General features: G+C 51.4%; 1 protein-coding gene across 2 annotated transcripts in view; it reads left to right on the top strand.

The window, feature by feature from the left end:
• Nucleotides 1-317: 317 nt before the first annotated feature.
• Nucleotides 318-23295, top strand: part of LOC144947070 (DNA-directed RNA polymerase II subunit RPB2-like) — a 48982-nt gene continuing 26004 nt past the window's right edge. Inside the window, exons 1-8 of one of the 2 annotated variants that reach the window (XM_078876228.1) lie at nt 318-336; nt 5868-5940; nt 6828-6978; nt 8637-8749; nt 10673-10907; nt 19193-19351; nt 19879-20043; nt 22174-22370. In XM_078876228.1, coding sequence (XP_078732354.1) covers nt 318-336; nt 5868-5940; nt 6828-6978; nt 8637-8749; nt 10673-10907; nt 19193-19351; nt 19879-20043; nt 22174-22370 — 1112 coding nt within the window. Of the gene's footprint in view, nt 337-679; nt 710-5867; nt 5941-6827; nt 6979-8636; nt 8750-10672; nt 10908-19192; nt 19352-19878; nt 20044-22173; nt 22371-23295 lie in introns of those variants that run through there. The other variant, XM_078876229.1, reaches the window with a different exon arrangement.

Genomic DNA, 23295 nt, shown 5'->3' with positions numbered 1-23295 from the left:
GTCTCCCCAATAGCGATGTTTACACACCGCACCAGGTACTCATTTGAGGCTGTGTCGACCTAGGGGAGGCCCCCCGCGCACACCGGAGTGAGCAGTGTTGACCGCCAGTGAGAGAGGGGCAGCAAACATCGCTGTTGTTACCGGCCCCCCTCCTCTCTCTCGAGCTTGTAGCTAAATATGGCAACTTGCAGGGGCTGTTCTGAAAGTGTGGACTAAAAATAACAGCGCGGGTCGTCGGCTACAAGTTGTGTGAAGGCACCAGAAACCTGCATGGAGCTCTGTTGACTTTTGACAACTGTGTAGCGAACCACACAGTTATGTATTATCCAGACGAGGGTGAGTACTTGTGGCTGATACGACACACACGCAATCACACACGTCTGTCTTTGGCAGGGGTCGTGGGGCGTTAAACAAGATGTGTGTGTGTATGTTCGTGACCTTACACTTGACGTTACCGACTGAGCTTCCTCCTAAACACCGTTTTCACACGCGAGTGTAGCCTCACATTACAAACAAATACATTCTGTTAAAATTAAACACATTGTTGGGTGATGCTGCTGTGTTGAGTGCTAATTACGCAACACACAATTAACACTCAACACGTTCCGTGTCAATTACACTCCGTACTTAATAGGAAAACATAATAGGCGACGTTTTGGGCAATGGCCCTTCTTCATCCATGTTCTATGAAGAAGATCCATCGCCCGAAACAGGCCACTGACAAATGTGTTGAGCTTTTTTTGTTTGTTCTGTTAAAAGGTTAAGTGTACGCGGGCACCCCACGCACACACACGTGTACTGGGTGAAGGCCGTTGCGGTCATGGGGCCTGTTTGACCATACTTCACCACCGGTACGGGTTGGACCGGATTAAGGCTATGAGGGGCCTAAGGCTAATATGAGGGAAAAGCCTAAGTATGTATTACGTATTGCCAAAAACAATTCAGAAATCATCAAAATATGTATATGCCTATGTAAAATGTATATATTTATTCAACTCAGTAAATTCATGAAACATAAAACACTCACTGCACTTATTTATCAAACTTTCTTTTCTTCCGAGCTTTAGCTGCGTGGCATATTAATGGTATATCTCCTCAATATCGTTATCACTGTTAACACGTTTATACGATACGCCAGACTGCCCCAGCACAATACAATATGATGTACAACGCCATACACAACAGCATGCTATACTATACATAAATACATTCAAATATACCAGGGTGCGGCAACCTGCGACTCCGGAGCGGCGTGCGGCTCTTTAAGGACTGCTTGGTGACGTTATTTATTAAGGACCAGCACCGTCTCGTGTTCACACGCCTTGCGGCCCTTGAAATATTGAGGTTTTGTTTAGCCAAATTTGAAAAAATGGGTCTTCTTGTTATTTTAGTTGCCGATTCCTGATATAGACAATGTGAGTCGTGGTGGCTACACACGTGGCATGTAATCCAGAACTATGGAGGCAGCATCGAGGATTGATGGATCACACAAATGTTGTGAAATTCCCTTCCCATGGGCATCAAGGCTTTCTAGAAGGCAGTACATAAAAACATGGACGGCCCCTAGGGTTTTTGGGTTGGATCGCGTAAAAGTAAATATGTCGTTAAACCCGCCACCACTCGACACAGCCAATTGGAAAGGGTTGTCACGTAAACAACGTGCCAATCCGTTACTAGTACAGCACACCAGTTTGTTGTAGAGCAAATCCACAACATTGATATCCTGAGCACGACGTTTCGTTAGTAATTACATGTGTGGAGAAATGCTGTAGAGGGATCGATGTAATGACGTCACTTGTGAGTCCTTCGCGTGCGAGGGGGGGGGGATTAATGAGTTCATATAAATTACAATGGGTATCCATTGCCGGTTGGGTAATTCACAATTACAGGCTTCGTGCTGCTTGGAAGCGAATCATCAAATAATACATTGTTTAAATGCATGTCTATACAGGTCACCATACGTAAATAGGAATTACCGATGCGCAGGCATATAACGACAGGAGGTACAACAATCTACATGCATAATGTTCGTTGATTATCATATGAATAACCCAACCAGCAATGGATACCCATTGTAATTAATATGCATTCATTAACCCCCACCTTCACACGTGACGGGCTCGCCGGTGACGTCATCACGTCTACCCCTCTATTTATGGAACGAAACAAGAAGATTTCTCCACAAATCTGGCTGTCCGCCTGATGATGCTAGTTGTAATTACTGGCTAAACGTCGTACTTGGATTGTGAATGTTGTGGATTTGCTCTCTGCTGTACTAGTAACGAATCGGCATGTTCTGTTTTACGTGACAACCCTTACTAATTGGCTGTGTCGGGTGGTGGCGTGTTTAACGATACATTTATATTTACGCGATCTAACCCAAAAAACTTTTATTACGGATTCTGAAATAGGGCAATTATACCTTAATATATAGAGAACCGCAGAGCTTTAGAATGTGTTGGGAGTACAGGTTCATCGTGTGGTGGCTGCTGCATTCCAGCTCGTCTGTGGTTCCTCCTGGCGATTCTGAGTCGTCCTGTCTCTACAAGAGGGAGCAAGTAGTGTTCAGCGTCACAAGACGATATTGATTTGAGAAGTTCAAGACGGGTTGTCGCATATCGCTTGTACGCTACATAACTGGAAAACTGGAAAAGAGAATCAAATTGTGTGAAACGCAGCCGCCAAACGACCACATAAGCGATCTGGATGTACAGGTATTCCTGTTATTGACCACATCATATTCTGGAAAACAAATATTAATGGAACATTTGACTCCTACTCAATGGATACGTATAGTTGCTATACATGTTTAAAGGGTCATCAAAAATGTAATTTTCATCAGACAACGTGGTGTAAACCAGTGCAGTCTCCCACTCTCGTCACCTCACTCGGTTTGTCCATTGGACATCTGTTAAAAATAGCTTCATAGCTAATCGAATTTCTCCAATATAAATTAATATTCCGATTATGCTGGCCTTGCGATGCGGAACAATAGGGGCCATTGCGTGTACACAGCGACTGTGTAGCGTTTACATACTTTTTTCGTCTCTTGTTTGATACTTAAAGTTGTGTAATGCGAGCATAAATGGGGTTGTTGCTGGGCTCTGGTCCAATCACACGGCCCAGGGTATTGGGGGGCGGAGCCTGGTCTGCGGGGCTCCAATGGGAGGCGAAGTGAATGGGGGCGGAGCCAGCAGGGTAGTATGGGAAGGCCGGATCTGACGATCCGGAAGGGGAGGAGTCAGGGTCACGTGGGGGGAATGTATATAAGTGGGAGCCCGGAAGAGATCGGGGCAGTTGGGGAAGTTAAGAGTTTGAGCCACGTTGGGTGGTGAGAGAGAGATCCGCGCCATTGGCCACGTGGCCGAAGGACCTCAGCACGCCGTCGGCCAGCGGTGTGCGGAGTGAGGGAGTAGAGGAGCTAACGGAGGAGCGTGCGTGGCACGCGAGAGGGAGCGTGCGCGGGGCGCGCGCGAGACGACGCTGGTCCGAAGAGGAGACCAGTGGGGTGCGGAGAAGAACCTGAATAAAAGGCAAGCGGAGACCAGCAGTGCCTGACGGAGTCTTTTATTACAGTTGTACTAAAGACAATAAATATGATCAAAACAGACTCACTGTGAGCTATACGTGATCTTATCTGTCACAGACTGTCCACTAATCCCATGAATGAGTCCCACTGCATATGAAACACTGGCAGTTTCACCTGCGTGATGGACACATCTACTAGAGCTGTGTTCTTCATTGTAAGATCCGCTGGCCTGGTTTTTCATTGTAAGATCCGCGGGCCTGGTGGCCTTTAGTGCGGCCCTTGACGTGCGGCCCCAACAATCCACAACACGTGACAACACCCCCCATCATGGTGCTGCTGTAAAACCCAAATGGCTTCAAATATATGGCGGCCCTCACACTGATGATGTCTTATCGACGAAAGTGGCCCCCTCTGAAAATTAGTGAAGAACACTGCTTTAAAGCAGGGGTCGGCAACCTTTCAAAGAAGAAGGGGCCATCCATTTAGAGCCTACGCATGGAGGGGGGAGGGGGTGTTAACCCAAATGTGTACGCTTGCGTATGGGGGGTCTACTGACAATGTACGCATAGGAAACGAGGGGGGGGGTGAAGCCTCGATAACAATGGCAGGCCTCAGCCTGACACTGCGCGTATTGACGACATTCCGATAATACGTAACCTGTTCGACTGGGTTCAGTCGGCGTTTGAACCTAGCGGACACCAGGCAAACTTTTTAAAGTTACGTAACTTAATTATTTAATGCAGTCGGCGGTGGACTATATGTTTGCTTAAACACGTTAATATTATTAATCCTTGATCGTGTCTGCGTGGATTAAATATCGCCCGTTCTATAGGATTCGGGGGGGGGGTGTCAGGCATACGTACGCAAGTGGGGGGGAGGGGTAAAAAGTCCGCGTGCGTACAGGGAGGGGGGGGAGGGGTCAAGTTTTGACATATTTTTGCATACTCATTAAATGGATGTCCCCGAAGAAGAGCCATTGTATGTTTGTTTTTGTCCTGACCAAATAGTTCGAGAGCTGCACCACACGCAGAGCTACTTGTACACAAACACAGCAGATAACCAACAGGTTGACTTAAATAAACAATAAAGGGGCGGTCCATAAATGACGTCACGCGATTTTTGACGATTTTTGACCGTCCCCCCTTCGTCACACGGCGTCACACACAGTCAGAACCCCCCCCTCAAATATGACGTCACAAAGCTCTGCCCCCTCCCTCAAAATAAAAAAATGATTCAAAACGCTTTAAACTATTGTCATTGTAGTGCTTATTTAATGTGGCGCTGCACTCTGATGTTGTAGGAGAAAACATTTATTTCAAAAAGTATATTTAATTAAGTTGAACGTGTTGTCTATATTTATTTAAAGTTGCGCATTTTGATGTGACGTCACATTTCTCAAACCCCCCCCCCCCTCGTCACACATAGTCACAAATGTCTGACCCCCCCCCCCCTAGGTGCGTGACGTCAGTTATGGACGGCCCCATAGGTGATGGAATAAACTGCGTCCATTTAGTTTCCTCCACCCCCTTAGTTATTATTTAATACAGTTTGACTGTACATTCTGTTGTCACCAAGGCATTCATGTTTAATGAATGATATTAACGTCAAAATACGTTGAAGATTTATGCAAAAAAACGGCTGCCCGGTTGCGTGCCGCAAGGGTGAAGCCAAAGAGCTGCACGCGGCTCTCGAGTCACCGGTTGCCTCCCCTTGTACTCGAGGACGCATTGACCCCACGGGTGGCACGACATGTGCGCCGAGAAGCACCTGGAGGGATGAGAGACGTTGAGATAGTTCTTGAGAGGCACTGGAGCTTGTGGCTGGCTGATGGTTGCGACTGCATCGACGATCCAGGAAAGCTTCTATCCAGTTTCGAGACTCTTTCAGCAGGATCCTGCATCGGTGATAAATGGCCAATTCCTCGTGCACGAGTCTTTTTTTTTGTTCGTTAAATTAGCGCACTTGGATTTTTGGCGCTGTCGTTCTCGTAGCGCAAGGCAGTCATCAAAAAGAAAGGCTCTGTTGTTACAGACACACTCTGCATGCAGTTGTTTCACAGTAGGGGCGATGTTGCTATGTGTACCCAGTAAACATGCGACGCTGAACTAACGTTGGCAAGTGGTTGTAAACGTTTGACCAATGTTGACCTAATGTTGGTTCAACGTTGACCCAACGTAATTTGAAAACGTTGGACCATGACACCGGCACACACGGGATCTCTTCAAAGTCGACTGAGAAGTGGCACATTATAGGGGGCGCGTCTGCCCCGGTAGATGCGGTAATACACCTGCGGTGTTCACCAGGGCGTCCTGCCCGGCTGTCTGGGTTCGGATTTCAGAGGTGCGGTGTGATGAGGAGGATGAAGAAATCACGCCGGATTTATGGCAGGAGGCGTGCTGGATTGTCATTAGGTAACCGCGCACCACGACAGCATCCACACAATGGACATCTCATGGTGGGAATTGCCAGACAGCACAGCCTTATTAAACTCAACTAAACTTTTTTTTATTTTACTAGGTAAGATCCACTGAGCTATGCAGCTCGTTTCCTAGACGCGACCTGGCCACAAATGATAGCGCAATGAAGCTGCTTGTCATCACGTGGAAATTTATAGCAGCCAAATACTCCAAACGCGTGATGTTGATTCTCAATGTGGAGAGAAACACCGGAGGACCCGGAGACAAATCCACGCGACCACGAGGAGAGCATGCAGACTCCACATATACAGGCGTCAGGGTCGGGATAGAACCCACGACCTCCTGCATATCAGGCGAGGCAGTTAACATCTCGCCATCGCGGCGCATCACAATGTATTTTTTTTATGATGTTTGACTTAAAATTATAATCTAGCCGGGCGGTTAGGGTGGCTACGCTGCACGTGGCTGTCCGTAATCCAGCATTCATAGAGGGTTGGTGGATCACCGCATAAATGTTGTGAAACTCCCCTTGCAGTGGGTGGGCGTAGAAGAGGAGCCGTACCCTGGCTCGGCCAGGAGAAGACGTTTCAGCACCTGTTCCATCTGCACGGGATAGAGCGTTGCCCCCACACATACACGAGTTGTCTCCGGGTGCTCCGGTTTCCTCCCACATGTAAACATTCATGAAGTGACCGACAACACTTTCATATATATAGAGGACCGCAGAGCTTGGGGAGAATTTGTCTCGGGCTCCTCACCGCGTGCCTGCTGGCGACCTCCGCATTACGATTCCAGCACGCCGCTCACCATCACTGCGCCCACGCCTCCTGATGTCCGCGCGCGCGTGCGCGTGCCCATGTTGTGCTTCCTGCGCGTCGTAGCTCGTACTTTGATGAGAAGGGGCTGGTGAGGCAGCAGCTGGACTCGTTCGACGAGTTCATCCAGATGTCCGTGCAGCGCATCGTGGAGGACTCGCCCGCCATCGAGCTGCAGGCCGAGGCTCAGCACGCGTCGGGCCAGATCGAGACTCCGGTGAGAACGCGCGCACAACAACGCAAGCACTCGCGTTACCCAGCACCGACAGATTTGCAATCACGGGATTGACCAACCCGAGTGAGCTCGGATGTCCCCGAGTTTTCAGAACGTATGTCTACCTGTTGAACTTCTTTCACACCGTACATAGTCAACCGTCCTAAGCGGAGGTGCAGCCGTGCTAATCGGAATGCCTTGTCTTTGGAAGTCCCCCCGTTTTCAGGCTGCGTCGTCCTTTGGATTCACAAGGCAAGTTGAGCTCAGATGTCCCCCAGGTTTCAGGATGCGTTCTCTTAACCATCGTGTTCCACCATGCGTCACGAATATTTGAACGCGTTTATTATATTGAGATAATGTCAATGCGTTGCTCGCCGTCTCAAAATCGGAGCGGGTTCGTCGACGTCAAATTTGCCTCGGGCTTTGGAGCGGTGAGTTGCAGAGGTTCAATAGTTCGATTCCCGTGGCCGCCCTGGTTAATACAACGTAAAAATACAACTGCGCAGTGTCCTAAGATTCTTCTAAACATCGTGGTCCCTGCAACATAAGATCTGATAAATAAATACAAATCATTTAATAATTAATAAACAGTGGACATTCCTTTGTCAGTCCACTGCTTGATAAAAGTTTCTCCACACCCATGTTACTTGTGGACATTGTTCGCCCATACTTCACCACACCGGTGAGTACACATTTGGTGAAGGAGGGGTCCAGGACCAGTTGACATTTACTCGCAACCTCCTCCTCTCGAAACCAAGAACCTGGGCCATGGCCATTGCCGGGCGTCGTTTCTCCGTGGCAGCCCTCGCCGTCTGGAACGCAGCCATCATCGTCCCCAATGCTGCACATTTACAGCAGCAGCGATCAGTCTACACCGACTTCGAAGAGCGACCTAGAGACCCCGCCTCTCTCTTCAAGCCCCCACTCTCTCTTGATTTGAAGCTTTCGTGACTGCAGGGATCCATATTCTTTGGTTCTTTCGGTAAAGTCACGTAGGTATAAAATAAATCACGACGTTTCGGGCGCAACACAAGCGTCCGTCATCAGGTGGGAAAGCGTGGTCTGCTGCTGAGGCAGACTGTTTTAAAAGGTTTGAAATAGGTGTAGCACAAGGATCATACATAAGTGGCCGGGGCTCGTGATGTTAATGTGAGAAATTAGCATGTAACTGTAAGATAGGAAAGCGGCCTCCTCGCCTCTGTTCGAGGCCCCCACTCCCTCTTAAATGCCCCCTCTCTCTTAAAGCCCCCCCTCTCTATTAAGGGCCCCCTTTCTCTTAACAGCCCCACGTCTCTCGCCTGGCTTTTTAGCGACACTGAGCTTGGCTCCGCACCTCAACGTCACGGTCAGGTCTCTCCGTGACATTGTGCGCGTTATAATTCGTATTCCTATGGGTCACCGTCGCATCACCGCTCCGCCAACAGCGTCCGTATTGCGTCCGCCCGTCCGCGTGGTTTTGGTGAGATGTCGAGGGAGAGTGGCGACGTTCCTCCTCCGCATTGTGAGCGTGTCGTCGTTATGAGCGTGTCGTTGTTGTGAGCGTGTCGTCGTTAATGCGTGTCGTTGTTGTGAGCGTGTCGTTGTGTGTCATCGTTGTGAGCGTCTCGTCGTTGTGAGCGTGTCGTCGTTGCGAGCGTGTCGTTGTCGTGCGCGTGTCACAGCCGCGGTACAGCGTCCGCTTCGAGCAGATCTACCTCTCCAAGCCCACGCACTGGGAACGCGACGGGGCCCCCGCCCCCATGATGCCCAACGAGGCCAGACTCCGCAACCTCACGTGAGCGCAACAACAATGACAACAAGAACAATAGTAACAACAATGACGACAATACTAATAATCACTAGGATGGTGGTTTGTGTTTGATAGAACAGCTTGTTTGGTGATGCTGCCGCTGCTGCTGCGTTGGCAGTGATGCACATGCACGATTAGCACAAATCAACTCGACATACTCATCGATAACTGCGTGTGTGGCCTGGAAAGGAAAATATATATGACAGATGACGTTTCGGGCAATGTCCGCTCTTCATAGCATATGGAGGGAAACGTCGCCTATTATACATTTCATGTGTGTAACTTCGCCTATTCTATGCTTTGAAGGCCACACGGCGTGATTATTGGGGGACGAGTTGAGTTGACCATTGACGGAGCCGCCCTCCTCTACGCCGGGCATCCCACGGCTCTTTTAGACGCACCGAGCGACTTGAGTCGGATCTCAAATGCACGTATTTGAAAGGGCACCCCCAATGGCAGCTGTCCCTGTGTTGCACAAGATGAGTCAGTACCTGGCCAGCGAGCGGGCTTCAGGCTGCTAGCAGGGGGGCGATGATTGCTGCGATGTGAAATCCCTCTTGAATATTTCTTTTGCGGTGTAATTTTTCGAATTGGAATAAATGTGGACGCTGACGTCGGCACACAGTGGGCGACTCGTGTCGAATCGTGTCAGGGGTTTTTAACACCCGCTGTGAAGCAGCCGGCCTTGCAGTATTTCTATGGGTCATACACACCGCAGGAATAACCAGGGCGGCTTGCCGCGTCGGAACCGCGAACCTCTGCCACAAGCATCAAATATGCTACTGATTGGTCGTGTCACCGCCAATTCGTCTACAACAGGGGTTATAATATCTTATACAACATGTCTTGCAACAGACTAGAAATTATTCAGGGATGTAACCCACCGGACTCATCGGAGGTGCGGAGAAATTTTTACTTTTGGATTTGTAATTTGTGTTCATTAAGATGCCTTATCTGCTCCTAATAAGGATTCAATTTAAATAACGCTTAAAAATGAAAATAAATCACATGGCGCCTTCCACAGTACAAGGCCTTGAAAAAAAATGTGTACAGCATATGTAAACCAGCTCAAGCCTCCCATTAATCACGTGAGTAGTATGACCGCTCCTCCTCAGTGCAGCAGCAGCATCGAGACCCTGATGCAGCCTCTCCTGACCCTGTGCTCCCGATTCTGCGTTCCTTTTCCACCCCTTTCTTTTCAATCCCCATTCATTATCTTCTCTCTCTCTCTCCCCCCTTTGTTTTCTCTCTTTTCATGCATTGAATCCTTGACTCCCCTTCTAATGAGGACTACAAAGATGCTGGTTACTCCATCGAATCTCGGTGACTCTGGAAATGGTTAAATAAAGGGTGTGCATCTCGATGGTCTTACCCCTGATCAATAAAGCACTTGCAAGCAATAAAACATCAACACGAGCCTTCGTTATTTAAATAAATGGCATCATGAATAACAAATCTCAGCAGAGGGCTACCCCAGGATCAATAAAGCACATCCCAAAGGTCCGACGATACGAAATGCAACGACATCAGTTGGTGTCCTGAAATAAACCAGCGAAGCATGGATGCCACCCGTTATGGATATTGATCATACTGTATTAATTATTAAAACAATCTTTGCTGGCTGGCTGGTGCATCCCACAGCGTTGAGTCGATTCGTACGCCGCTCTGCCGTCACGACTCCCCACCCACAATCCACCTGGACCGTGATGCGCCATCATACTGTCAAACTATATATAAAAAAAAAAGTTTTGCTCACTGGCTGCCAGCCTGGAGGGCAGGACGGACGGTCACGTTCAAGGGACGCCCCGTGCTGCTAGTTTTGTGTGAAAACCAAGAATTTCCAAACACCGCCGTTTGCCTCCGAATCACGACCCCATGCCGCCGTGCCCTCCCCCCCACCCCCTTCAGGTACTCGGCCCCGCTCTACGTGGACATCACCAAGACCGTAACGACCGCCGGCGTCGGCGAGGAGCAGCAGCAGCAGCGCGTGCAGACGCACGAGAAGACCTTCATCGGCAAGATCCCCATCATGCTGCGCTCCACCTACTGCCTGCTCAGCGGCCTCACCGACCGTGACCTCTGCGAGCTCAATGAGTGTCCGCTTGACCCCGGCGGTTACTTCGTCATCAACGGCTCCGAGAAGGTGCAGCGCCAGCAGCCCGGGCGGTTGCGCGGTGGGGTCCGCCCGGGAGGGTTTGGGTGGATCGCCGGGCGGGACGTCGCGAGACAAGTCGCGTTGTCACCCACTGCTAAACCAAAGGCAGAGATCCCCCGTGTAGCCGTTTAAAAAACAGGCTACAGTCTACATTATAGACTGCCAGTACACTCACCCAGCTTAGTAACCATTGCTACAGTCTACATTATAGACTGCCAGTACACTCACTCCGATTAAGAACCAGGCTACAGTCTACATTATAGACTGCCAGTACACTCACCAAACTTAATAATCAGGCTACAGTCTACATCATAGACTGCCAGTACACTCACTCAGCTTAATAACCATTGCTACAGTCTACATTATAGACTGCCAGTACACTCGCCCAGTTTAATAACCATTGCTACAGTCTACATTATAGACTGCCAGTACACTCACCCAGCTTAACCATTGCTACAGTCTACATTATAGACTACCAGTCCACTCACCAAACTTAATAACCAGGCTACAGTCTACATTATAGACTGCCAGTACACTCACCAGCTTAATAACCAGGCTACAGTCTACATTATAGACTGCCAGTACACTCACTACGATTAAGAACCAGGCTACAGTCTACATTAGTGTTTTTTTTTATTCTGTTGAGGAAAGTGCTGTTAGCGAGCACCTAGTGTAGTCGGCACGGCAAGCCAGGGGGTGGGTTGCCAGCCCCATGTCCGGCCGCCTTTGTCTCCCCAGTGCTGATGTTTACCCATTGCACTAGTACTCACTGCAGGCCGAGTCGACCTAGGGCAGGCCCAAAACTGGTTAAAATATGTTGGCCACTGTTAATGGTCGTGAGCGAGAATTGAAGTTGGATCATCGTGTTCGTAGCGCGGTGCGATAACCGCTTACAACTGTAATAACAGCCATAGAGGGTTCACGTGGGGATTGGCTTGCCGGTCCTGCTTTGTAGCCAATAAGGGATGAGCCAGGGAGCATGGCCTCGGCGTGATCACGGCATGTTAGCAGGGGTGATTGGCCTGGACAATCGGGGCCTCAGCTAATGGGGAGCCGGATCAGAGGCGTGGTCCCGGGATTGACAGGGAACCATCGGGAACGGTCAACGCTGTCTATGGAGGATTGGCTGGGGGGTACCACGTGACGAAGGGATTAAGAGAGAGAGAGAGAGCAGTCGTGAGCAGACTTGGAAACGAGAAGAGCAGGAGTCACGCGCGTACGGGGGCTCTGGGTGCCACGTGCGCGGTGGGGACTTGGCGGGAAGTCTGCCCTCTCTCCGTTGTCTGTCAGCAACGGGGAGTGTGTGTGAAGTGTAACTGTGGAAGTTGAAAATAAAGAGGACTGATTCCGGAAGCCGTCTCAAGAAGGTTTATTACATTGGTGTCAGAAGTTCTTCTGCGACCGTTTGGACGATCGTCAAGATGTCCAAGCACCTCAGAAAAAAGAACCTGCCCATGCCTCCATCGGAGGAAGAGGTCGAGACGGATGAAGATGAGCTGTTGGGGGCTACAGCCCCTATGCCGCCTGCTGATACTGCTCTCCTCGACGCCTCTCAGCGTCGACTGGGAGAAGATGCGACCACCGCAGGAACGAAAGACGGATGGCGGCTGATGGCGGAGCAGATCGAGTCGTTACGCGCCATTCTGCTAAGTCTGGTGACCGCGGTGGCGTCCTCACCAGCAGTGGGTCGCCAGATTGCGGATCAGCTGGACGCCGCGGGAAGGGGTCCTACAAAAGAATCTGAGTCCGCCATTGCTCCTGCCACGTGGGAAGAAGCCGTCGTTTTGGGCGGGGCGGCTGCGCTGGAGCCGTCGGCCGCCATTTTGGGCGCGCCTGCCGCCACGCGGCCGCCGGACGCGATTTTGCCTGCGACGGGTGGAACGCGGGAACAGCAGTCGGAGACGCCCATGGTGCGCGCTTGCCACCGCGGACATCGCCTTCCACAGATTAAAGAATTTCTCGCCGGGGGCGATTGGAGTGCTTTTACGTGGCGCTTCGAGTCAGCTTTTAGATCCGTTAACTGGACAGAGGATGAGGCGCTGGGAGCGCTACCTACACTGCTTGATGATGTTTCTCTGGGGGTCTTCCGCTCCATCCCGGCGTCCAAGAAGAAGACACTGCGAGATGCGTTCGCAGAGATGGCGGAATTTTACGACCCACCGACGTCAGCCACCAGAAAATTTATGTCGCGTCGCCGAGGATCGGAGGAGTCGCCTTTGGCTTATCGGGGGGCGTTGATGGCGCTGGCCATGGCTGCCTATCCCGACGCGACGGCCGATCATTTGGATCCTCTCATCCTTTCCCGTATGCTGGAGTTGTCTCAGGAGCTCAACATTTCTCTACCAGTTTGCGGCCACGAACCGCTTACATCGCGATGGGTGGCGCGCTGCCTGGACGCTAAGTTTAATATCAAGCGTTGGGACCAGATGGCGGCGTGGACGGGGAAACCCGAAATCGACGGGCCGCCCTTGGGGTGGTCTCCACGACTGGTTGTCCACTGCTCCGACGACTCTGGCGACGACGACATGCTGGCTGCTGCTGTTCCGCATAGGATTCCGGGACGGCGGCTGCGCGACCAGCGTGGCGACTACGCAGGCCATCCACGTGCGGGGGCCGGGTCATCCGACCGCCGCCCGACGACGGCCGCGTGTTTCAAGTGCGGCAGACGAGGCCATTTCGCCCGTGACTGCCGCTGCCGACCTCTGCTGTCGCCTCTTCCGCCAAGGGGACCTCCATCTCCTCCACCTGCTGCGGAACTGCAACAACCTCGGGCGAGTCGGCACAAATCGGACAACCGGCAGGTCGTGTCACATCATTCATCCACTCGCACTCATTCTTACACTCCTAAGGATAATTTTACTTCTCCTGCACCATTTACAGGCTCTGCTACACAGTGGAAGAAATTGGCTCGCAGGGTTGTGGCTGCGGCGTCGGGCTCGTCGACGATACGGGGTATCATCGACGGCGTTGACGTCCGTATCTTGGTGGACACTGGCGCATCTGCTACCATCATTTCAGATGTTATTTTTCACTTGTTGTCCATTCCTACGTCGCGGATACGCAGGGTTAATGATGCGTGTGTTGCCGCAAATGGGGGAAGCATGGGTATCTGTGGTCAGGTAGATGTGAGCATCGCTATCGGAAATATTACGGCCGCAGGACCTGTGTTGATCTCTCGCTCGCTAGCTGTCCCATGCTTGCTTGGTACTGATTTCCTGCGCCGGATGCCGCTGAAAATACGGGTCGACCAGGATTGTTTGGAAATGCCGGGGGGTCGTAGGATGTCGTTCCTGCCTTCCCTGCTGGCCAGTGCGCCTACAGGTAACGCAGTTACTGCCGTAGTCGCCGCTATGGTGGAGGTTCCGTCGGGAGCGCAAATGCTCATTCCGCTGCGTTACCGAAAACCCCTTCAAATTGGAAGAGATGCGAAGGGCGTGCTATCATCCCCATCGAATTCGGTATCTAAATCTTTTTCTTTGGCGGCGGCACAAACGATCGTGTGACCAGGTCAGGCACCTTTCATACAGGTGTTGAATGGGGGACCTGACCGCGTTGTTGTTCTGGAGGGATCGGTGCTGGCTCACGCCACTACCGATTTCGCCTCTTGTGACGAAACGCCACGCGCCCGGATGCCCGCTGGTGGGCCTCCACACGATCGTTCGCAAGAACGCTGGATCGCAGATTTATGCGGGGAAAATTCTTCCTTGTCGAATGAACAAAGGAATGCTCTGCGTTCACTATTGCTACGGTACGCTGATGTTTTCAGCAGAAATGATTTGGACCTCGGCCGCACGTCGCTTTTGTCGCACCATATTGACACCGGTGCGGCACCTCCCATCTGTATGCACCCTCATCGCATGAGCCCAGCGGAAAGGGAACACGTGCGCGGAGCAGTAGATGAATTGCTGGCGGCGGATATTATTTCGCCGTCCAACAGCCCTTGGGACGCACCCGTCGTTCTGGTTAAGAAAAAAGATGGTGGTACAAGATTTTGCGTTGATTTCCGCCGGTTGAACAAAATTTCGGTGGCAGACGCGTACCCCTTACCGAGGATGGATGACTCATTGGATGCTTTATCGGGTGCTAAATTCTTTTCCACCCTTGATCTGTCCTCGGGTTTCTGGCAGCTTCCCCTTGATGACGAGTCAAAAGCCAAAACGGCATTCCGCACGCCGCAAGGTCTCTTTGAATTCAATCGGTTGCCTATGGGCTTGAATGCGGCTCCGGCGACGTTTCAACGGCTCATGGAATTGGTGTTGGCTGGACTACAGTGGGAAACGTGCCTCATATATCTAGACGATATCATTGTCTTCAGCCACACGTTCGAGGAACACCTCCAACGCCTAGAGACGGTTTTTCAAAGAATGCGGACGGCTGACCTCAAGTTTAAACCTAAGAAATGCCACCTTTTGCAACACTCCGTCCGTTACTTGGGTCATATTGTCAGCTCGGACGGCGTGTCCACTGACCCTCTGAAAACCAAATGTGTTCGAGAGTGGCCCACACCCACTTCCGTGGGTGATGTTCGGCGGTTTATTGGATTCGCTTCCTATTATCGCCGCTTCGTTAAGAACTTTGCGACGTTGGCGAAATCATTACACGTTCTAACGGGCAAAAATCAAAGGTTTAAATGGGGAGCGGAGGAAGAAAATTATTTTAGAGCACTTCGGGACCACCTCGCCACGGCACCTACGCTAGATTACCCAGACTTCTCACAGCCGTTCATCCTTGATACGGATGCTAGTGATATCGGCATTGGGGCCGTTTTGTCGCAACGTAAGGGCGGGGTTGAGCGAGTGGTGGCGTACGGCAGCAGGGTTCTGTCCCCTGCGGAAACGCGATATTGCGTGACAAGGCGGGAACTTTTGGCAATTGTGCATTTTGTTCGATTGTACCGGCCGTACCTGTATGGAAGAAAATTTCTGGTTCGCACTGATCATGCGGCTTTGCAATACTCCTTGAAATTGGATCAGCCGTCAGGCCAATTGGCTCGGTGGTTGGAATCATTACAGGAATTTTCCTTCCATATTACATATCGTAAGGGGGCCCGTCACGCGAACGCTGACGCGCTCTCAAGGCTGCCACCTATTCCTCCGTGCACTTGCCTGACGGGCACGCACCGCTGCGCGGCACCGCCCACCTCGCCCTGCCCGGTTATGGGGGCGATAGCGAATGACGACGACGCAGGGGCGAAAGCGAATGAGGACGACCAGCAGGTGTCGGTGGACACCGATGATACCTTACGGCTGCCGCACGCGTTCTGGTTACGTGAGCAGGAGGCTGATGCCTCGCTGTCTCCGCTACGGAAATTGATAGGGAAACAAAAAGCTCAATTGGCGGGATGGAAGTGGCAGATGTTCCGAGGCAAGTCGGGACTGTTAATGTGCACCGACGGGTTGTCTGACCGACCATGCTTGGTCGTGCCTACTTCGCTTCGCTACGACCTGCTTCGCGCTCTGCACGCTGATAAGTTGATGCACCTCGGCGTCCAAAAGACTTTGGCCGCGATGCAAAAGGATTTTTTCTGGGCCGGCATGACGGCAGACGTCAATGACTTTGTCCGCTCATGCCATGATTGTGCGAAGAGGAAACCGCCTCGGAACCACTATGTACCGCCGTTACGTTCCATTGAGGTGTCCCGCATCAACAAATTAGTTGCTCTGGACATTCTGGGCCCGTTTCCCCCGTCGGCTAGGGGCAATAAATACCATCTGGTCGGGGTGGAATATTTTTCTCGATGGCCGATGGCCTGGCCTCTACCCGACCAAACGGCAGTGTCCATCACCGACGCTTTCTTGAACGGGTATGTCATGGACAAGGGGGCACCTGAGAGGCTGCTCACAGATCAAGGGCGGAACTTCTCCTCTAAATTGCTTAAGGAGGTTTGTGACGCGCTGGGTACAAAGAAAATTCGCACTTCCCCATACCATCCACAAACAGATGGTATGGTGGAACGATTCAACCGTACCCTCTCGACTATGCTTTGTCACACGGTCAGTGAAAAGCAAACCGATTGGGACTTGCACATACCAGGCGTCTTAGCGGCATACCGCATGGTTCCACACACGTCCACGGGATACTCACCATTTTTTTTGATGTATGGCCGTGAGAATGTTCCACCCATCGATGTGCAACTGAGTAAGCCGAGTAAACAACCGTCCCGCTCCTTGCCTGATCACGTGCGGGACTCGCTTGAACGAGTTACGGAGGCGCGAGAGGCTGCCAGGTGTGCGACGGCCCGTGCCCAGGCAAGGAACGAACGGTATGCGCGTCGATCGTGTACTCGCATGCCTTGGTCAGTGGGAGACCTGGCGTGGCTCCACTGCCCCCAGGTACCGGCGGGCACATCCCCTAAACTGCACAGGCCGTGGCAGGGGCCCGTGACGCTGGTAGATGTTCGGAACTCACAAAGTATCCGCGTTCAGTACGGAAAACGTCGGTGGTATGTTCATTCCTCGCGACTTAAACCCTATGTTGATGCGCGTGTCGGTCCTTCATCCCCACTAGCTGACCTGCCGGGTTCTGTCGGGCCGATTACACCGATTGCCACGCCCGTTGATCCCAAGGGGGACTGTGTTGTGCCTCCTACAGATGATCAGGTTCTGAGGGCCGAGGAAGCCCCCGCTGCCCCCCCTCCAACGGGGCCTGCCCTGGACATGACCAAGAACCAACAACCTTCTTCTTCTTCAAGCCTACCACCTCCTGTCGATCTGAAAGCAAAGCGACCAGGCGCTGGAAGCGGAGAGGGTCCCGCGTCGCGTACGCGATCGAAATCTCTCCCGTTTCGTTAATGTTTGATCGTCTAGCTGTTCTCCCTGTCGTTACCGCGCTGCAGGGGCGCCCTAATGTATGTCGGGTTTTTTCATGGGTGACTGTTTTTAAGTGTTGTTCGGCGTGGGGACGCCGTTTCACCCTTTATTGTTAAATGCACCTTGGTGCCCTAATAATATGTTTTACGGAATTGGTTGATCACCCTTTTCCCAGCCGAGACGGCTGATTTTTTCACCGGGGGGGGGGGGGGGGGGGATGATGTAATAACAGCCATAGAGGGTTCACGTGGGGATTGGCTTGCCGGTCCTGCTTTGTAGCCAATAAGGGATGAGCCAGGGAGCATGGCCTCGGCGTGATCACGGCATGTTAGCAGGGGTGATTGGCCTGGCCAATCGGGGCCTCAGCTAATGGGGAGCCGGATCAGAGGCGTGGTCCCGGGATTGACAGGGAACCATCGGGAACGGTCAACGCTGTCTATGGAGGATTGGCTGGGGGGTACCACGTGACGAAGGGATTAAGAGAGAGAGAGCAGTCGTGAGCAGACTTGGGAACGAGAAGAGCAGGAGTCACGCGCGTACGGGGCTCTGGGTGCCACGTGCGCGGTGGGGACTTGGCGGGAAGTTTGCCCTCTCTCCGTTGTCTGTCAGCAACGGGGAGTGTGTGTGAAGTGTAACTGTGGAAGTTGAAAATAAAGAGGACTGATTCCGGAAGCCGTCTCAAGAAGGTTTATTACACAACTACCGCTCACCCTACACTGCCAAACATCTACACACACACAGATGTACTGACGTGTGCGTACTTCAGGGTTTCCCAAACTCCAGGCCTCGCGACCCACCACCACAACATCTTTCCGCCTTTATCAATTTATTCCCCATTCAAATACAAACTCGTTCCACGCTGCACGCGCCTGATGATTGTTAAACACGTCCCATGTGACGCGCAAAGCAAAGAACAATGTTTGCATGAATATAGCCGATTCAAATTAAGATTCATACCTCTGTGTGCGTGTGTGCACGTATTCCGTGTGCATGTGTGCGCGTCTTCCGTGTGTGTGCATACGTATTCCGTGTGCGTGTGTGCACGTGTTCCGTGTGTGTGTGCACGTATTCCGTGTGCATGTGGGCGCGTCTTCCGTGTGTGTGCGCACGTGTTCTGTGTGTGTGTGCACGTATTCCGTGTGCGTGTGTGCGCATCTTCCATCTGTGTGCGCACGTGTTCCGTGTGCGTGTGCACGTGTTCCGTGTGTGTGCGCGCACGTGTTCCGTGTGTATCTACACACGTTCCATGCGCTTCACGTGACAGCCTCAACGTGCACCTGGCCTGGCACAGGCGCCATGGTGACCTCACTGCCACTTAGTGGCGAATGGCGAGTATTGGTGTCGGAGTTTGGGGCACCCTGGTGCAGATGTTCCGGCGGTCGCTCTGCGCTCACGCTACAGGTGCCTTGGGCCCGTCCGGGTCAGGCGCCAACTTAATTTTATTTCTTCTATTTTTGCTCGCAGGTGCTCATCGCCCAGGAGAAGATGGCCACTAACTCCGTGTACGTGTTCGCCAAGAAGGAGTCTCGCTTTGCCTTCTCAGCCGAGTGCCGCTCCTGCCTGGAGAACTCGTCGCGGCCGGTCAGCACGATATGGGTCAGCATGCTGGCCCGCGGTGGACAGGTGCGCAACAATTGGGAGGAAGCACGCGCGCAGCCCAATGTTCACTCAACGTTGGCTTAACGTTGGGGCGACGGTTCGCTCGGTGTTGGGGTAATGTTGGGACAACAGGTTCCACGTTTACTCGGTGGGCACCACCATCACCCTCCCCCTGCCTCTGCGACACAATCCTAGTTAACGTGCAACAATTGGACCAATGTAAGGCCAACGTCGGCCCAACGTTGGCCCAACGGTTCCATGTTTACTAGGTGGACCGCCCCCCCCACCACCCCGACGGGACGTGCGGTTTAGCACCAAACACGACGACACGAAGACAGCAGCGCTCGGGAGTGCGGTTGTTGCTCTTTGGATGGAAACTTGCGTTGTGTTCCAACTTTCCCCATTATGCGGGAGCTCTGCCCGGAATTCCCACGCGCGACAGGATGGTGGGGGAGGGGAGGGCCTCGTAGTACCGGAGAACGCACGAGACGCACGGGGGGGGTGACGTGTAGTGCCGCTGTCGTGATGCGGAGCTGTGTGGATGCACGCAGGGCGTGCGGAAAAGCACCATCGGCCAACGCATCGTCGGCACGCTGCCCTACATCCGCCAAGAGGTACCCATCATGGTGGTGTTCAGGGGCCTGGGTTTCGTGTCCGACCGCGACATCCTCGAGCACATCATCTACGACTTTGACGACCCCGAGATGATGGAGATGGTGAGCGACCAGTGCAGTTGGTGCAAATGAAACCGTTGTGCCCGTGGCACCGCACAACAAAATAAAATAATCACATCCTCACCAAGGAAATGCACAATTTCAAATAACTATTAGAAGCATGCGGTGGTCCGCGAAATGTTTGCACGTTGAAAAGCGGTTCGCACACTCGAACAAGTTGGGAACCGCTGCCCTACAGCAGTGGTTCTCCACCTGTGGTACGCGGACCCCTGGGAGTACGTGACAATGTCCCAAGTGGTTTATAAATGTGTGAAATTATATCGTACATGAGAGTTATTAGTAAATAATAATGTATGAAGCTGCCACAATAATATAGCGACGATACATTTTGTAGCCATATGGCGGAGGTGGGGAAACTTTTTTCTGCCAGGAGCCATTTGGATATTTATAACATCATTCGCGGGCCATACAAAATTATCAACTTAAAAATTAGCTCGTTATATTTGGTCAAACATTGAGTTAACACACCACTAATGTGATGGCTGGAACTGCTTCTATTTGGTGAAGCGTGTGATGTTAGCTGGTATTGATGATGTTGCTACTCGCAACTGCTTTTCCAGGTTTGCTCCTAGATTTATTGAATTTAGAGTCCCGCCTGCGGTTGCCTTGGCAGGGCCAGACCAAATGATTTTGCGGGCCTTATACGGCCCGCGGGCCGGAAGTTCCTCACCACTGCCATATGGTAACCTAGAACGGTATAAAATACCTTTCTAAAACTCATTGATCTTAAATAAAGTGGTTTCCAAGAGTAACCAACGAGCACAAACACATTTCATCACGCTTGCAGTTACGAGCTAGTTAGGATACCTCACAAAATGGACAATTGGTTAAAATATTGATGTTCATTATTCATATTCTGGAGATCATGAGCGACCCGTGCATTCATAAAAAAAAATTCTCAGAACCATGTTGGGTCAGGCAAGGGGGTACTCGGTTGAAACTAAATTCAACAAGTAGGCAAACAAGGTTGAGAACCGCTGCCCTAGAACAACATAAAGGAGGGCACAGCTCAAAATGACTAGCTGGAGGAGAAGGAGAGGAGTGCCAGGCAGGAAGAGGGGTGGGGGAAGAAGGAATGACCGGACTAAGACGTCGGGGATGAGAGGGTGGTGATGATGAGAGGGGAGGGGAGAGAGCGAGTAGAGTGAAGGGAGGAGCAAACAGAAGTGAACTGCGCGAAGGGGGAAGAGCGTCTGTTTCCGCAGGAAGAGAGGGATGTTTCAGTCCTCTATATATTAAGATGTTTTCAGCCAATTAATGAGCTGTTTATACACGTGGGAGAAAACTGGAGTGATCTTGTCTTAAAGCTTTCGTGACTGCAGGAATTCATATTCTTTGGGTCTTTCGGTAAAGTCACATAGATAGGTTCAAAGAAGATAACAAAAAACTACTACGTTTCGATCACAACACAAGTGGTCGTTATCAGGAAAAGGGGGTTAGCTTTTAAAGGCAAACTGTTTACAAAGGTTTGAAATGGGCGTAGCCCAAATGTCAGCAGCCAATGGTAATGTGAGTGGTGGGCAGCGACCGTGACAGTGGTGGGTTTTCCACCAATCAAAGGGCTGCCAGGTAAAAATTTGCATATTAATGTAGGATCGTTGAGCGGCCTCCACGGCGAACAAGCTGAGGTGGCCATGTTAATGTGAGAGATTAAGATGTTAATGGCAGATCGCAGTTTGCCTTTAGAGCTAACGCCCTTTTCCTGATGATGACCGCTTGTGTTGCGATTGAAACGTCGTAGTTTTATTTCTTTGAACCTATGTACGTAACTTTACCGAAAGACTCACAGAATATATAAACTGGAGCGCCCAAAGTATACCTGCGTGTGCGAGGAGGGGAAGCAACACTTTATCCCCATACCGAAGGGACAGACGAGATGTAAGTGCTGGAACGTAAGACTTTCTTCAAAGCTTGCCTTAAACCTTACCGTCACACTTCCGTTCACTCAGCTAATTCAACAAAAGGCTATCAGTGTTGATATTACTACTCCATCATTTATTAGCATTTAGTCAATGAGAGACACTTTGTAAATATAATTATTGTTATTGTTGTTGATCGTCGTCATCATTGCCGCCTCCGATGATACCCCCTCCCCCTTGCTTCACGCAAAAGCTGAAGCCCTCCTTGGACGAGGCGTTCGTGATCCAGGAACAGAGCGTGGCACTCAACTTCATTGGCTCCCGCGGGGCCAAGCCAGGTGTCACTAAGGAGAAGCGCATCAAGTACGCGCGCGACATCCTGCAGAAAGAGATGCTGCCCCATGTGGGCGTCAGCGACTTCTGCGAGACCAAGAAGGCGTACTTCCTCGGGTCAGCGACTCTTGTTATCGTTATAATAAAAGTGATGTCAACTTGTATGTTGCCACCGCCACCAGACAGACCCCGCATTATCGCGCTGTCGGACAGGGAGGACGACTTAGAGGCACGAGAAGAAGCCACAATCGGTTCAATCCTCTGGTAGATCACGTGATTTCCGTGTGGTCACCCTGACTCCCTCCCTCCCGTCTCCCCGCCACCGCCCCCTATGAGAACAGACACTCCCAGTGGCAGCTGCCCCTGTGCGGTACAAAGTGGCTCAGCATATGGCATGCACAGTGGGCTTTCATCTCCCAGGAGGGGGCGATGTTGTTGTTGGTTTTCCCAGTTAAGTAACTTGTGAAAGTTTTTTCACATTGGAGTAATTTTCCATAATAGAGGTGTTTTGGGTTAGATCGCGTAAATATATAAATGTGTCGTTAAAACCCACCACCACCCAACACAGCCAACTAGTAAGGGTTGTCACGTAAACAGAACATGCCAATTCGTCACTAGTACAGCACACCGGTGTGTTGGAGAGCCAAGCCACAACATTTACAATCTGAGTACGACGTTTCACCCGTAATTACAACCAGCTTCATCAGGCGACAGCCAGATAAAATCTTGGTACCACACAGTGGTAGCCATCCCTGTGTGACCGCTCTTGTTACTCGGTCTGCACTCCGTGTGTCCGTGTGCGTGTGTAGTAGTTACATGTGGGGAGTAGTGGTATTGTGGTTAGCGCACTGCGCTACGAACCCAGCGAGTCGAGTTCAAGTCCCGCTCATGACCAATAACAGTGGCGAGTATACTAACCGGTCCTAAGCCCCCTCTACTGGACAGCTGTGAAAAAGAGCTTCATAGCTCATCGGATTCCTCGAGTTTAAATACATATTCTGATTCTGATCTGATTCTGAAGTCGACTCAGACTTAAATGAGA

The sequence above is a fragment of the Lampetra fluviatilis genome, chromosome 43 (assembly GCF_964198595.1).
Source record: "Lampetra fluviatilis chromosome 43, kcLamFluv1.1, whole genome shotgun sequence".
Lineage (NCBI taxonomy): Eukaryota > Metazoa > Chordata > Hyperoartia > Petromyzontiformes > Petromyzontidae > Lampetra > Lampetra fluviatilis.
Note: the sequence above shows the minus strand (reverse complement) of the source record. Positions and strands in the feature narration are given on the sequence as shown.